At 41.2% G+C, this 16509-nt stretch overlaps 1 protein-coding gene across 5 annotated transcripts in view; it reads right to left on the reverse strand.

Moving 5' to 3' along the window:
- LOC105283632 (cysteine-rich venom protein) overlaps positions 1 to 16509 on the reverse strand; it is a 75619-nt gene that overhangs the window by 9727 nt on the left and 49383 nt on the right. For all 5 annotated transcript variants that reach the window (XM_011346586.3, XM_011346572.3, XM_011346580.3 and 2 more), the window contains 3 exons: positions 8055 to 8152; positions 5176 to 5312; positions 185 to 330 (listed from right to left, as the gene is read on the reverse strand). In XM_011346586.3, the coding sequence (XP_011344888.1) occupies positions 185 to 330; positions 5176 to 5312; positions 8055 to 8136 (365 nt within the window). In that variant the 5' untranslated portion in view covers positions 8137 to 8152. The remainder of the gene's footprint in view (positions 1 to 184; positions 331 to 5175; positions 5313 to 8054; positions 8153 to 16509) is intronic.

Here is a 16509-nt window from a genome sequence, read left to right on the forward strand (position 1 = left end):
TTTTTTATGTAAATAAAAGAAACCGCCAGTTAATCAATTAACATGGCACACCCGTTGCGGATGGGCCGCCACACGTGTTCGCGGAATTAAGTCTAGCGCGCGTCCCAGGATGCACCTGGGCAAATACAGTGGGTGCAACGCGAACTCGCTAACTAGAAGTAAACAAGATTTAATAATGTCTCACCAGAGTGTACGACCCGTGCTGATGAAAATGTTTTGTCCGCTCTGGCCAAAACCGTCCAGGTACAGGCCGGTCGCATTGTCGTGCACCAAGCCGAGGCAGCGATCGGCCCACCTCTGCGCTGCCTTTGCTAAGCCCGGATGCCATTTCTGAAACGTGGGAGGGTTCCGGAATTATCGGACATACCCAGCTAAACGACTTTACTGCGCGCTGAGTGTCCCAGAATTACGATCGCTGCTGCAAACCGCAAACATTTGCCCGGGCAAACTCAGAAAATGTTCTTACGCTCAGAACTTAATAGCTCTCGAATCACAAATTGTTGAAAATACAGAGTGGCATTTAGCAAATAAGAAAATTTGGTAAATATTTTTTTGATAAAATTAGAGATGATCCTACCGATTTCAATGACCTTGACACATATTGTCAAGGACATAACTTTGATTAACTTACAAAAGTTTTAACCGTCGCTCATTGTTTATTACAAAGTTATGAATAATTAAAGTCGGTGAGGTCGCCCCTAATCTTAACATTTATGAATTATCACATGAATTATCAGAGAGAATGCGGGCAATGGGCGTAACTTCTCCCTTTGCGCACCTCCCTCCCTTCCAAAAAAAACTAACTAATCCAAACGAATTTTTAATTTAAAATTAAAATTATAGAATCTATAGAATTTTAGGTTTGGGTTAGGTTAGTTTCTTTAATTAGGAGTTCACCGAGTTTAATAATCTTGACATACCTGTATTGTCAAGGGCATGGCTCTGACTAAAGTTTCAGCGAAAAGTTTCAGTCGTCATTCGTTGTTTATTACAAAATTATGAACAATTAAAATCCCCAGTAAGATTCCCAGATCTTAACATTTACCTAAAATTTGCAAACTGGTCGAGAAATTAACTATTGAAATAATGATCCGGAAGGTTCGATATATTTTGTGTATATTTCGAATTAATTAAATTAATGGAATACGACTAACACGAGTTATAGGAATGTTTACGAGTGCGGAATGTTTTCTTGAGTACCCAGCTGCATAAATTAACTTGCGGTAAAAGTTTCTTGAGTTCACTCCGGATCTTTAATTGCTCGTTATATGCAAATATCGCGCTTTCAAAGCCAATGAATGTTCACTTCGTGAAAGCGGACCCCGCGTCCTCGGAAAGTTTTTCACGAGAAGACGCTGCACTTCTCGTCCTTCTACTATCTTTTTTCCTCTTCTCTTTTTTATATTTTCCTTTACGAGCTTGATACCGGAAACGCGCGATTATACCGCCGCACTTTACTTCCCCGTAATGAACCGCGCACGCAGTCGCTATAAGTCCACGACTACCTTATTTCGTAAAACAAAAAAATGGAAAAAGGAAAAACGATTAGAAGTTGCCACCGAAGTTCTGATATTGCATCCTACATGCTTACATTAAGAAGCTTAAGAAACTCGAGGTTTGCTAGAGCAGGGATCTTTAATCACGGTCGCTCCTCAATTTATGCATCTTGTGGCAACTGCTTTCCCACTCGCTAATATAAACTCGGTTCTGTATTTTAACCGGTACCAGATGCAATATTCTGTGGGACATACTTTGAAATTACATTCTTAATTATTACCTTCTCTGCATAAAATAACGGTGTCTCAGAGCTGTACCAGAGAACATAAGAAATAATAATACGCTTCTATACGTAAAAACGTCGAATATTAAAATAAAAATTATCTGCGGATAATCGAAAATTAGAAAAAAAGTAAAGACTGAGTCCTCCTACATACGCTTCTATGCGCAAAATCGTCGAATATTAAAATGAAATTTATCTGTGAATAATCGAAAATTAGAAAAAAAATAAAGACTAAGTCATTCCATATTACAAACTCACATAAAAAGAAGAAAGAAACGGAAATCATGTTGTCGATTATCGAAGTTATTTATCTAGTAAATTATAACAGCTGGTTCTTGTTAACTCGATATTTAACGATAATATACCAAAGGGGAAACATGATCGTCAGTGTCTTACGTGCTTCGTACGCGACGTTACACGGTTTCGCCACGCTGACTCCGTATATTCATCGATGCAGGAAGATTCTCGATGCAGTCATCCTCTCCACTCAGGAAACTACGTCGCGCGCCTCGAGTTTCGCAGAGGAAATCCCGGATAACGGTTGCATCTATGGCGAACTCCCGCCGAAAGTAGCTTTTACGGTGACGTCGCGGGTAGTTTTCGCGGGAAAAGAATTTAAGTGGGAAGTCGTGTAACTTATAACCGAGCTCGAGATTGGCGGCGCGAGAGCATGACGAGCAAACGGCAAGGGGAGGACCAGAGGGAGTGCTGCCTGTGATCACGTAAACACCTGCCCGCATCCTCAAATACTATCGCCTTTTCCGCAAGAAAATTTCATCGGAGGGCGAGCATCGAAAATTTGTCAAATTCGCGCGATCTTAACGAGAGGAGAAACTAGTCATAGAATTTAACTTACATCATTGAACATTATTATAATATTATTGCAAACGTCAGTTATTGAAAATTGTAAAGTTGTATTGATGACTGTTTCTCCTTTTGTTTTTATTTTGTACGTTTTTTGTGCTCTTCCACGGAATTGGGTTAATTGCTATTTCTATGAATCTTACTGCATTGGATTATCAACTGCGGTGGATATCACGTTTCCTTCTGAAACACCTCCCCCTCTCTCCCTGCATGGTACATCGTAGTGAGAAACAACGGGAAATAAGTGTGGTGTGTGTGTGTGTGTGTGTGTGTGTGTGTAGTGCATATACATATTTGTATATAGATCGGATAATAACGCCGATACAAGGCGGAAATTGAAATCTTGCGCCGTGCTTGCGCCGGTGAACCTCGACAATCCAGTTTTCTGATCAAGTAAACCACTTCGTAAAGTAATCTCTGATAAAGCCCACCATTTTGCGTGCATAGCGAGTTCAACATCTTAACGTTGGATGTTCATTTTGCGACTCGAATACCCGAATGATCGAATAACATTGCAGTCACGTTTACACGCCATTCGCCACACACGTATAATTATTCTGTTATACATGCGTTATTTGTGTTTATTTGTCTCTTGTAATTATTTGTATTGTTGAAACGCACTCGTGATTTGTCACACGCATTTCTCTTATTTACAATCAAAATAATTTATGGTTAAATAGCCTCGTATCAATTAATTGTTATTTTCAGAATATCACGCGTATCTTGATACTGTGTGCAGTATTACCGAAACAAAAAAGGGGTCACGTGTTGCCAGTAATAATTATTGTGGGATTCAGCAGTTCTGATAATTTTCCGGAGAATCGCAGAAAATCATGAAACGCGAGAATAACGAGCGCATCCGCCGCTTAATTTTAATCAGGCCAATTAACGGCGCGCGTTATCTGCTCTGAAGTTGCCAAAAGCGCGAACTGAATGCGCGTCGCGCCACGCGCGAAAGTTGAATTACGTTAACGCTGTTTTATCTGTGCCGCATCACGAAGGTCATTTTCCGTTTGCAATCCTTAATTATCTCCTCGACCATATGTATATGTTGTCCGCGCAAATTTCGAGAAGCAAACATATCGCTAGAGACTACTGTGCCTTTTAACACGTTTAGCTGTTCAAATATTTATTCGAATCTTTAGATCAACATCAGCGCACACAACACACACACACACACACACAGAGCCGAAAGGCTATTTCTCGCGAGAAAGGAGACACGCGGAAGGATTCGACCCATCCAAAAAAAAGTAACGACGCGTTGGCGCGTCGAAAAATGGGAGTCCGGGAAAATCGATGGGACTCCAGGATGGACATCCGCTGTTATTCGAACAGGCAATGAAACCGTTCGCTCGCACCATTCACGATTCCCAAGATTCACAGGAAGGATTCTTCGAATCCTAGGAAAAAGGAGATTCTGTGCAAGCTGATTCCTAAATCGACACTTTGAATCCCAGCAAGCAATTTAATCACGATAGGAATGTGTGATTGAGATGTATATTTTTGGCAGCCATTTTAAGAAATTTGAACAACAAAATGTTTGACGTGATCCAATCCAGTCTGTGCAGTTGTTAAAGAAATGCGAAAGTAAGGGCAAGTTTTTTTATCGGTCGACATAAATGATCGTCTCTGATCACTCAGAGCCAAGAACAGTATTCACGTCACGCACTTTTCTTGAGCACCCGGGACCGTTCATCCGCATCGCAATCAAGAGCGAAGCTCTTTACAAATTTGCCTTGAGGCAAGTGTAAATATGCGCATGGTCCGTTTGTAAAGTTACCATACGGGTATCCTGGGACCCTCCCTATTTGTGTCGTCAATAAAATCCCCAAGTTCTCGTATATTTCATCCGGCGTGGACGAAAACCCTCCATCACGGACGGATGCAACAATGACAAGTATATCAAAGCTCTCCCGGTATGTATCGATTATCGGCTGCACCATGGGCGCTGAAATGCTGTACGACTGACGGACAAAAAGCGGACGTTTGTGAAATACGTCGCGACGACCACGAACGACGATGAAATTTAGAGAAAGGTTATCGTGTGAACCGCCGCCAAGGCCCGACTCTCCTGATAAAGCGTGTAACGTCTGCTTTGGCTAAACCACTTTTGCTTTGACGTTCATGTCTCGACAGACAGGCGGACAGATAGATGGGCGAACGAACTTGCAACGTCGCCCAACAAAACTGAACGCACCTTTTTCGCGTTTCGCAAGAAGAGAAAAGCACATAAAAGCGGTTCGAGAGAAATGAAAACATCAATGTCGATCTGTCACGCAATCTACCACGCCTATTACTCGCAAGATTTCGCTGCAGATTCAGCATTTCGGACAAGATTTTTGCGCGGAGTGCAGAACGTGCAGGATCTAGCGCATCAGACAACGATGCCCAATGAATCTCAAAGTTAAAAATCAAATTTTTCTCGGCGAAAATTTGATGGAACTTCGTCATCCGCGACTCGTTGGATTTGTTGTCCAAGTCCCAACTGGGACTCTCTTGTTAGAGACGAAGAATACGAATGGACTTCTTACCATGACGAGCATGTTGGCGGCGGGCGGCTCGACCTGAGTGCGGAAGTAATTGTGGGTGTCCACGATCTTCTCTTGCACCTTGCTGCTGGTGGTCCTTATTAACCTGACGGGCACCCGGTCGCCGTACAAACGTGGCGCTGAAAACAAGAAAAAGACATCTCCTTTCCAATAACCGACATCTGTCGCCGACGGAAAGCTCGAATCCTTACTCCACGACCACTCGTTTCCCATTCCCGTTTCCCAATCCCCGTCCTATCCTCTGTCGCTCGTCCACCCCGTGTAGTAGAACAAAGGGAACCTTTGACCGGGCAGGAGAGCAAAGCAAAGTGCATCTCTCGTGCCCCACCAAAGTGTATTTGGATCGTAATATAAAAGAGAATAAAATCTCTCTTTCTCTCCAGCCCTTTCCAAAGAATATAAAATAAACTAAAGTCCGCATAAGGTAAGACTTTGCGCAAGCCTGCGCGCGTTTCATGACGAGCCTTTTTGGAGCCGATGGATTTTGCTTAATCGTTCGCGAAGAAACGGTTCCCGTTCCGTTTGGGAATTATCCAGATGCCCATGATGGGATAACGACCGGGAAACGAGAAACGGTTTTCGAGCGGACGCCCGTTCCGAGCGGTTACGTGATAGCTTTTCGGTTGGCTTTTTCAGCGATATGCACGCGCGCGCATGCACGCGCGTAATTGTTTTCTCGCACACGTCGCCGCGTGATAAAAAACAAAGCATCCCTCGGTAGAACAGAGCAGAGCAGCCCGTTCGCGCTGCAAGCTTGTCAAGAGGATTGGCGGTCTATCATGGAGATCTACTCGCAGAGATTTGATCGGAAACGCGAATTTCCGGCCAACGTGCTCGTCGACGAGCGATTTTCGTATGTGTTTTTCGACAATCGCGGAATCGGCTTACCGCCGCTTACATATACGGGGAAACAAATGACGCAGTCTTCCCCAATCGCGAAATAGCGGCTGCCTGCTCGACTCGATCGGGATCGAGTCGGTCTCTTCCCTCGCTTGCTCGCTCGATGCATCAGGGGATGCATTTTCCGATCCATTTTGGGAACATCCGAATGTCCATGACGGGATAACGGCTGAAGAATGAAAGCGTTCCCGATCGAATACCTTTCCGAATAGTTACGTGATACGTATTCGGATGTGTGTAACGTAAAGCACCTGCAACTATGCAATTTGCAGAGGCTCGCCGTGAAGGCACGCTTTGAGGACCTTGGTTTCTCAGGTACAGCATGCGGAATGCTTTATTGACAGTAATTACGAATTTATGCGTCGATTCTATTAAGGAAGCAGGAGTAATATTGGATTGATCAGAAAGGAGGAGGCCCGATAAGCCACGATTTCGGCCCTCTCTGGATTTTATTGTAAATTATCAGAAACAATTTCTTAATACATAAAACACTAATTAAGCTGTTTTCAGCCTAAACGGACATGTTCAACGTGGTCGTTATCTTGTTTAAACATAGAAATTCGTATTTGTGGGTATTTTGTGCAGTACTACACAACTCGTGAAAATCGTGGATATTATATTAGAAAATCATGAACATCATAATATAATTATGTTTGTACGTAAAATTAATGCTGACAGTGAAACGTACGGGGTGCTTGATTCACGCTTCGTTCTCCTCAAAACAAAAACTGATCGTTCTCGCCTTCGCTCTCGACAACGATACCAGCCAAAAACCATACACCAACATCGTTCCTTACCAACTAAATATTCTTTTGCATAACATATTCCTTACACAAAGTCACTTTTTTCACCTCATAGATTTAGTACGATAAAAGGCGAGTTCATTTTTTACGGTTTTGCAGCCAGGTATGTGTGTGCTATCTGACCTATTTCACTGTCAGCATCAATTTTACGTACAAACATAATTATATTATGATGTTCATGATTTTCTAATATAATATCCACGATTTTCACGAGTTGTGTAGTACTGCACAAAATACCCACAAATACGAATTTCTATGTTTAAACAAGATAACGACCACGTTGAACATGTCCGTTTAGGCTGAAAACAGCTTAATTAGTGTTTTATGTATTAAGAAATTGTTTCTGATAATTTACAATAAAATCCAGAGAGGGCCGAAATCGTGGCTTATCGGGCCTCCTCCTTTCGTATTGATTTGTTTAGCAAAATTCAAATACAGTATATTAACAATTGTGGACGGATATCTCGCATTTCATATTGTGCCGTTAGGAACCATCGACGAGATTTCTCGCATTTTCTTTGTAAATTTTGTACTGTTTCTCTTCTCTTACTTGGATGTTTTGCTAAGTATCATACTTTAAAAAGTTCAGTACTTAAAAATTGTGATTAATATGTATTTTGAAGACGCATATAATTTTATTTTCACCAAATATATTAAAATTATATACGTCTTCAAAATACATATAAATCATAATTTTTGCTGGACTTTTTAAAGATAGTTAGCAAAACATCCAAGTAAGTGAAGTAAAACAAAGTTTGTAAAAAATGCGAGAAATCTCATCAACGGTTCCTAACGGCGCAATAAATGGTGAAATGCGAGATATCTCATCATTCGTCCGCAATGACAATAATTTTTAACTATTAACAAACCATAAGTAATTTAAAAATATTTGATGCAAAAAAAGCTGGCCACTGGGTATAATTAGCAATAAAATATCTGATCCGCAATGTGTTAATTATATTAATTATTAATACAAAGTTTTGCGTTTGAAATTTGCTGAAAAAAATCAGCACGGACTTCCGGTCAACATGATATTTTATAAGAAGCGAACAATCTTTCTTCGCGTAAATTAAGCGATTTATTTCAGAAATAGCATTGCTTGCGATAACAGCAACTTGCGAAAATTCACGAAATGCATGTTGTAAGGTGTTTACTCACTGGGTTTGTTTCTGTGAATTTTCCGTGGTACGGCAGCTGGCAGGGCCAGTGTTATCAAGACAGTTATCCAGAGCCACTTCATTGTTTCCGTCTATGAACTGAAACATGAAACGGAATCGTATTCTGAGTTTCGGTTGCGTACTAACATACGTATACATCGTGCAGAGAAATTATGTTTGCAAACTGCGAGAGATTGGGGTAAACGTTCAATTGCGCGAATAAACTTCTCGTTGACTTAGATCTGCGAGTGATGTTTTTTATACATTATCAGCAAATAGAAATATGCAAATTTCCGCTGACGAATCAACTTTTACATTTGCAAACGTAAACAGATGACGAGTCTCAATTCTCAATGAATTTTAACGAGTAAACTTGCGCGAAATTTTAGCGCAACGCTTGACTGAGCTATTCGATATCGAAAATATAAAACACGTGCGAAAATGAAGTTTAACATTTCGCTAAAAAAAAGAAATGAACCCCGGCTCAGGGGGAAGCCGTAAACGAAGTTCATAGTTTTTCATCTCGCGCATACAATTGCATTTTGATCAATTTTTCTTCCCCGACTACGCTTGCTGTTCATCCGGCCGGCAAACTTTTCCGACGCACCTTGTGCACCTGCACCTGCACACACTACATGCACGTGCACATGTACTCGGACGACTCTCGCACCTGTGTGCGAAAGCTCATTAATCACCATTCGCCTCGTCAACGGCAAATTTCATTATTTCCCGCGCGCGCAACTGGGGTGTCCACAGCCAGCGCGGCGTTATCAACCCCCGCTATCAACCCTGATAACGTCGCCGCTACCATCAATAGCAACGCGCGCCCTTCGCGGTGGTAAACGTCAAAGGCAAATGGCACGTACGAAGACAGATTACGCCGAGCGTTATTCGCGGCCGCAATAGCACGCTCAGCGAGCAGGATCCCGATTTTTGGAAACCGGATCACTGGCCGACAATAAAATACTCGAACAGATGTCGATACTGTGTGTCCGCGTTTTCTCTCTCTCTCTCTCTCTCTCTCTTTCTCGCTCGTTCTCTCTGTTCTACTTCCTTTCTCTCACTCTTTGTGCGAGCTGGGAAATTTCATTACACAAAAACGCTTTCTGCAACATGCTTTTTCGAAAATACACTGTTAAATGTTTGATTAATCATTAAAATATCATGAAACTGAGACTTATTTATTTGTTTGAAAATCATCTTAATTCACTTTAAGCTCGTATCGCATGATTCGTTGAAGATTGAGATCTTGATTTGGAGATTCGATCAATCAAAACGTTGTCTACTACATTTCGTTTAGGCAAATCGCAATCTGCAAATCAATTTCAATGTCTGACGCATAGTGTGATATGAGCTTAAACTGAAAACCGAAATGACGCAAGTTCAATTCCCGATGCTATAAATAGTAGTAACATAGTTTATCTGAATTATCCTGGTTGCATCTAAATTTCCATGGTTGCAAACATCGGGATCATTTTCGTGCGGCCGCCACAACGAAATTCGAGCTCCGTAGAATTATATCAGTTTCGATTCTCGATTTAAAGCGTCATGAAATTCGGCTTGAATTCGGAAAACTCACAGAAATCATGTACATCTCCCAAACCGAGCGACTTTTCTTTAATACGGTGCTCCGTGCCTCTTTTAAGCGACGAGACCGATGTTCGTGTTTCCCGTCTGTTCTTATCTGCAACGAGGACCTTTGAGGACTCGGGAGTACCAAAAGAATGCAAAAGACTCAGCCGAAATGAGAACGACATCAAAGACACATTTTGTTTCGTCAGTGCCGTGCGCTCTCTCGCGTTCTTATGTATGTGTGTTCGTCACTTTTCATTTTCCCTCTTGGAATATTCGTCGTGTCCGGAACAGGAAATATTCCGATTCTCTCCCTCCTTGCTCCTTTTCTCTCCCGTCTCTCAGACGAAGCGCATGCAAAATAGTTTAAGATGGATCATACATATGGATGCCTCTTGGCACGCTTCTCTCATTGATTAGATTTTGATCAGTCGGCCTTGAAATCGAGATAGGAGAACGTAAAACATCCGCTTGTTCGAGCTTCAATAATGTCGAACGTGGACTAAAATTATTGAAAAGGAATCATTTTAATTTTCCATCATAAATTTTATTACAATATTATATTAATAATAATTAATAAAATTGTGATAATATGAATATTATCACTGTATTATTTAATATTTGCCTGATATAAAAATTTTACGAGAAAACCAATTTCGGATTTTAAAATTGATACAGTACGTTAATTTGTTCAAGTTAATTTATTAAAAATGCGTTTGTTTTAGGTTCGTGTATTGAAACTTTGACCGAGCAAATGCGCTTTTATAAACATTCGATTTGTATTACTATCGCTTCTCGAAATTCTCGAAAAGTAAATTCGTGGCTTCTCGGAAGCTTGGCTGTGGCAAACGCTAATACGAGCCAGCCAAATATTCGAAATATCGTACAGATTGTTAGCTGTTGGCTTCGACATATCAAGCATATGGCGCGCAACGGGCGCAAACGCTCGGAATTATAATAACTATTCACAATTTTGTCGGGCTGGTATTGCACGCTCGAGAAATAGCAAACCGACGATAACGATAGCGAAATTTCTCCAACTTGAGAATTTCTCGGAACTCGCCGGCGTAACAATAATTTTCATAGTTGCCTTTCAACTTCTAATCCTCCAAAAATCATATCATACTGTTTCACTCTGACTCTGGATAAACTTCTTTCGTTTATCAGCTCTTGATTTTTTATTTAACACGTTTCTCTCGAGAAGCATGACATTTTTCTGTTCATACGTATTCTTTTATTTTGGAAGCTATATTTGCCACATAAATAATACGGAAGGAGAAAAATTTTTATCGCACTTTATTGCTTTTGTACCACGATCGCAAATATATTTTATAGATGAGAAAAAGAAAAATTTATTTTTAAATAATTTTAAGAATAAAAATGATAATAATGTGTAAATAAAATAAAATAAAATATAAACTACATTACAAAATATAAATGCATATATGTAGCTTAAAAAACTGAGCACTCCTGTTCCAGCTTCTCGCTGAGGAATTATCAATATTTTTGCAACCTGTACGATAGTACATGTTTTGCAACCTGTACAATAGTATAGCAATATCGTTATACGCAAAATACTGAAAAATTTAAATTTTATACAATATTCGAGAAACTTGGGCAACGCGTGTCCTACATAGAAGCATTATTCTGAAACCGTGTATTGACAGCACGGAGCCATCCTTTTGAACTCGAAGCACACATGCGCCGCCTATGGCTCGCCTGAGGGTTAAAGGGACCCGCTGGAGTACCGGGAGTACCGTCACATATTCCGCATTTATTGCCCGTTTGATGCATCGTGGCGCAGATAGATATATGTAGTTTATTCTAATGCGAGTGCGGGCACGCCTTTATAGCATGCTAGTAGTAGCGGAGGCGAAGTGAGGTCAGCCGTGTCTGACCACAAGCGCCGTTTTCACTGAGGCTGCTCGATCGAAGCTTGCTTATTCAGTTCGCGCTTCGCATTTACGTCACTACTTCCATCATTTTGCTGTTTCGTTATTTTATTATTTTAGTTACTGTTTTCTCGCAATGTTTGCGCGTAAAGGTTTATTTTTATTCAATTGAAAATATCGAGTAAAATATTGTTATGTAAGTCGTTACATATATACTGCGGTCGGTCTCCGCGCGGACTGAAGCATCGTTCGTTTCCACCGAAAGCATCGCTCTCGCTCGGGCGTTCGCTCGGTTTATACCGTGCTTTTTCGCGCGTTATACGCGGATGAACGACGGGAATTAACGAGACTGATCGAGCGTGTATCACTTATATAGCGCATACACGTTCCACATAGAGCGACGTGGTATTGCGAGATTCATTACACGCCGCGCGTCCCTCGAGAATTAAAAGGGGTCTGACGTTCCTTTCAGCAACAGTCAAACGCGTCAGTTCGTCAATAATTCAGAGGAAATTTCCGTGTGGGATAAGCCCGACCCGCCGACCGCATTTAATTTGCAACAAAGTCGACGCACGGTGGCGAAGTATGGCGAGATGACGAGCGAGCGGAGTGAATGAGCGCGCGCGCGCGCGCTGTCGTGTGAAACATGCAGCGCGTAATATCGGCCGCGCGTAAACTGCTCATAAATATTTTCACTTAATTTCGCAAATCAAGTCCGCGCATCGCACGGATAACAGCGCGTCCTATCAAAAGCACCGCCACACCGTGTGGTTGGTAGTAATGTCCGTTCTATAATTAAAACCGTAATCGTAAAGAGTAGCCGGTCGGCGATAACAGAGATCCTTAACCAGAGATCGGACAATGTGCATGGGGTAAAATCGGATATGATGTTTGTGTTGGACATTTTTTACCTATTTTTTTATTTGATTTAAAACAAAAAAATTATTAGACTTTGAGGTTAGCTAATAAGTTACATTAAATTATTGATAACATGAAGTAAAATACATATCTTATTCTGCGTTTTAACGTTTTGACCAGTTTTGACGGACAGTTATGGTTAGGTCGGTTAGGATTTCTTTGTTATATATACATATATATTTCTCTCTCACACTTCCGGTTTTACCGTACGCGACACGAGCCAATCAGAAATGGATCACCCATTTTCCAATCTCTGGTTAACCCCTTCAGCGGCAAACAGAATATCACTGTTTGTGCCCCTGGTGGCACCCAAAAAAAGTAATCGGATTTTAAAGACACCTTGTATTTAGGGATTTTTTGGCTTGCGAAATATGAATTTGAGGTACAAAATTTCATAATTCAAAATGGCCGATCCAATATGACGGTCAAAAAACCAAAATCTATCTATTAGTTATAAAAACTGGTATCTAAAGGGTTTTTGAGCCGCTGAATACAAATTTGAGATACAAAATTTCATAATTCAAAATGGTGGATCCAATATGGTGGTCAAAACACCAAATCTATCTAAGAACAATTGAAAAACTGACAAGTATTTGTATCTTAGAATTGGGAACCCAAACTATCTTTGGAAAGATGCATCCAAAAACTTAGTGAAAAAAGTTTTTATTTATTTTGTGCCACTTCATTGGGTTCGACATTTTGAATTTTGCAATTTTGTACCTCAAATTCAGCGACTGAAAAAATTTTTGGATACCAGTTTTCATAACACTCAGATAGATTTTGCTTTTTTGACCGCAATATTGGGTTCGCCATTTTGAATTTTGGAATTGTGATTTGAAATTCGTATTCATCAGTCCCAAAAACCCTTAGATATCAGATTTAATAACATTCCGAACAAATTTTGATTTTATGATTATATTTGATCGCCATATTGGATCCGTCATTTTGAATTTTGAAATTTTGACTATGGATTCGTATTCAGCGACCCAAAACGCTTTTGGGTACTAAGTTTTATGAAGATCGGCCCAATCAATCGAAAAAAATACAAGGACGCCATATGGCGTCAATGCCGACATGGACACATACATTTTTCGCGCCATATGGCGTCAATGCCGCCGAAGGGGTTAAGGATAATAACTCGCCGTTAGAGCGTTAGATGCGATTTCGAATTTAAGAGGGCGCGACATCGCGCGCACTGATGCTGATGCTTTCATTTCGCGGTGCAGAAAAAGAGCACCTTTGTCTGCTTAATATGACGCGATTGAACACGCAATCGATAACGTTGCGCCCAATTATACATATCGGCACGAGTTTATCCGTTAACGTAAATAACATGGGATCAGTCCGCGCGTTTCCGCAAATAAAAATGATTGATTTAATTAATTAATATAATTGGAAACTTTGGCGGGTGTAACGCTGATGCGCACTCGCGCCGTAACGCGGCACTCTACGGGATTAAGAAAATTAATCTCAGAATGAGAGAACGCTTTTTCGTGTAGAAAAAAGGGGAGACGTAATCGAGGGAGCATCTCGCACATTACAGAAGTGCACGGTGTACTTGCACTTGTTATCGTTTTCTCGCGACGTTTCTTCTCCTTCAGCGGTCGTCGTAACGCAAGCTCGTAATAAAATATTACGATAAAGTTGTCACGACATTATTTGTCGGGCATTACGTAAATATTCATACGACGCGATTACATCACTCGCTTTGCTTGCGCAGCGACACAAAGATCGCGTTGCAAGACCGCGAGAGACCTCCCCGGTTCTCTGTCGTGGTCGGAAGCGGGAAACTTTATCGATAGTTCCGCATTCTCCGCTATTAAGCGCGGCTTTGGCATTCAACTGAATCCCGAAGTATCTCGCTAATGGGTACACTCGGGCTTTTGTGCGTTAAGCTCCGAACGAATCGTCACCATATCGCCCGTGCAGCGTCGCTAGCAATAGTCCGAGGCATAAATCGAGCGCTATTGGATCGATTTATCGCGCGCGCGCAGAAGCATATTGCTTCCTTTTTGTTCTATTTTTGTGTTAATAAAAATCATGAAAGTAACGCGAGCCACAATTCAAGGCAGCAAAACTACAAAAGCCCGTGAGCTTTCGATTACGGAGTATCCTGTAACGCGCATTGGAATATCATTTCAACGGTGAATATCGAAATTGTGCGGAATTGCGGTTTTTATCTGGCGGGTTATTTGTTACTGGAAACACACGAATAAAATCCGTTTATCCGGAACGCACCGGCTGCTTAGGAAATACCGCGCGATAAATGAATAAATATGAATTCACGAGGCGGGGTGGGAAAATCGTATCGCGCGTTATAACGCGGAGATTACAAATATCGCATGCGCAGAAAACAAAAATCATTTAACGTTCGCTGTAATATATTTGAAAGCGTGACGTCTAATTTCTCGTTTTTCGCGGCGAACAAATCGCCACCACTTTCTTTATCGCGAATCCGATATTGCTGGATCAGCTGCTGTTAATTCGCACAAAAACTCATAATAAAATATAATAAAATCTCCTAAATATAAAATGTCGAAATTTATCAATGCACAAGTGAAAGAGACACGGTGAAAATTTATTTACGCAGCGGATTCGCGCTCGAAGAAGGATCGATATTTTTACAACTTTGATTAAGTCCCTGGCGAAATATTACTTGCTATATACTTGCGGTACTTCGCACGACATCATATCCGCGTATCATCCAACGATTTCCGTCTTGGAGTCGGGCTCCAAGTAAATTGCAAATTTCCATTGTGCCGCGGAACACGATGATCAAACAGCCGATGGTGCACATTCGACGGCGGCGCTCGCTGGAAACGTTTTCTAGAAGTGCTCTCTCGTGCATATTCATGGTGGTTGGCTGAGCACTCGATCGATTGCCAATAGACACCACGAGCCAATATGGAGGTTAATTCCGGACACGAAAATGTTGGCCACGAGATGGTCCACACAAAGACGGGGTAAAATCAATTGCGTGCTAATGGAAATTGGATGTAACAAGATATCGAATGTACCGTGAATTAAGTCAATCTTCATTAATTGCAAAATTTATTTTAAACATGTTACGCTAATAACAGATTTATTATGGCTCTTGGACCTTTGCTCATTATCTTACAAATATTAAAATGTTTTAATCGTGGCGCGATATTGATGAAATAAATTATGAAATGTTACCAGATACATAAATTACAGTACATTGTTAGTTAAGGCACTATAGAGCGAAAGATTTTATAATTCTTTAGACAATAAGAACTGAAGTATGCAAGTGTCATTTTCAAATATTAATATCTAGACGGCAGTATTGCGCTGCAAATGTTAAAAGACATTCTTTCCATTCGCCGTAAATTTCTGCTTCGCGACGCGTTTTGTCGGCCATCGCAGTTTTTCGGGAGTTGCTTTCGGATTATTTGGATTCGCGCGGTTTCAGAAGCGACCAAGTCGGACGCAGCTGCAAAAAGCCAACAGATGGAATTCAGACGAACGCCGCCGGTGACGCGTAATGATTTTTTTATTTCACGGACGTACGTTCTCGCGTTCTCTACGTTCTATTTCCCATAATGCGATACGCGCAAACGTGTCGGTACACGACCGACGTTGCAGGAATGATTTTTGCACGAGCGACACAGAACGATGACAAGCCCGTGCACTCAGGTGCAACGTTTTCTCGTTGCGTAAAGTGGATGCAAGCGGAAGTACGATGCAGACATTTCCCAGTGACTGGCTCATGTATATGCATTGCGGTTGAATGCTCGTTTGACTGTCAATATCAATGTCACCGACTGTCCAAATTGTAACGGCTGGTCCTGCGACACCCAAGAGCAACCAGGCGATCTCGACACGTTATGATGGCCGCGTTCATATGTTGCTCAAGATTGACGATCGTTTTTGTGTTCCGAGTAATTTTCACGAACGGAATCCGTCCGCAATAAGATTCCACTCGGATTTGGGGTGACGATCTTGAAGATATGAGAAATTAGAGTCGATCTTTTTAGCTTCCCCTAAGTGTATTTCAGTTATTTGTAATATCTACATATAAAATTACATATACCTACTTCCCAAGCAGCAAAGTGA

Source organism: Ooceraea biroi, chromosome 10 (genome assembly GCF_003672135.1).
Source record: "Ooceraea biroi isolate clonal line C1 chromosome 10, Obir_v5.4, whole genome shotgun sequence".
Taxonomy (NCBI): Eukaryota; Metazoa; Arthropoda; class Insecta; order Hymenoptera; family Formicidae; genus Ooceraea; species Ooceraea biroi.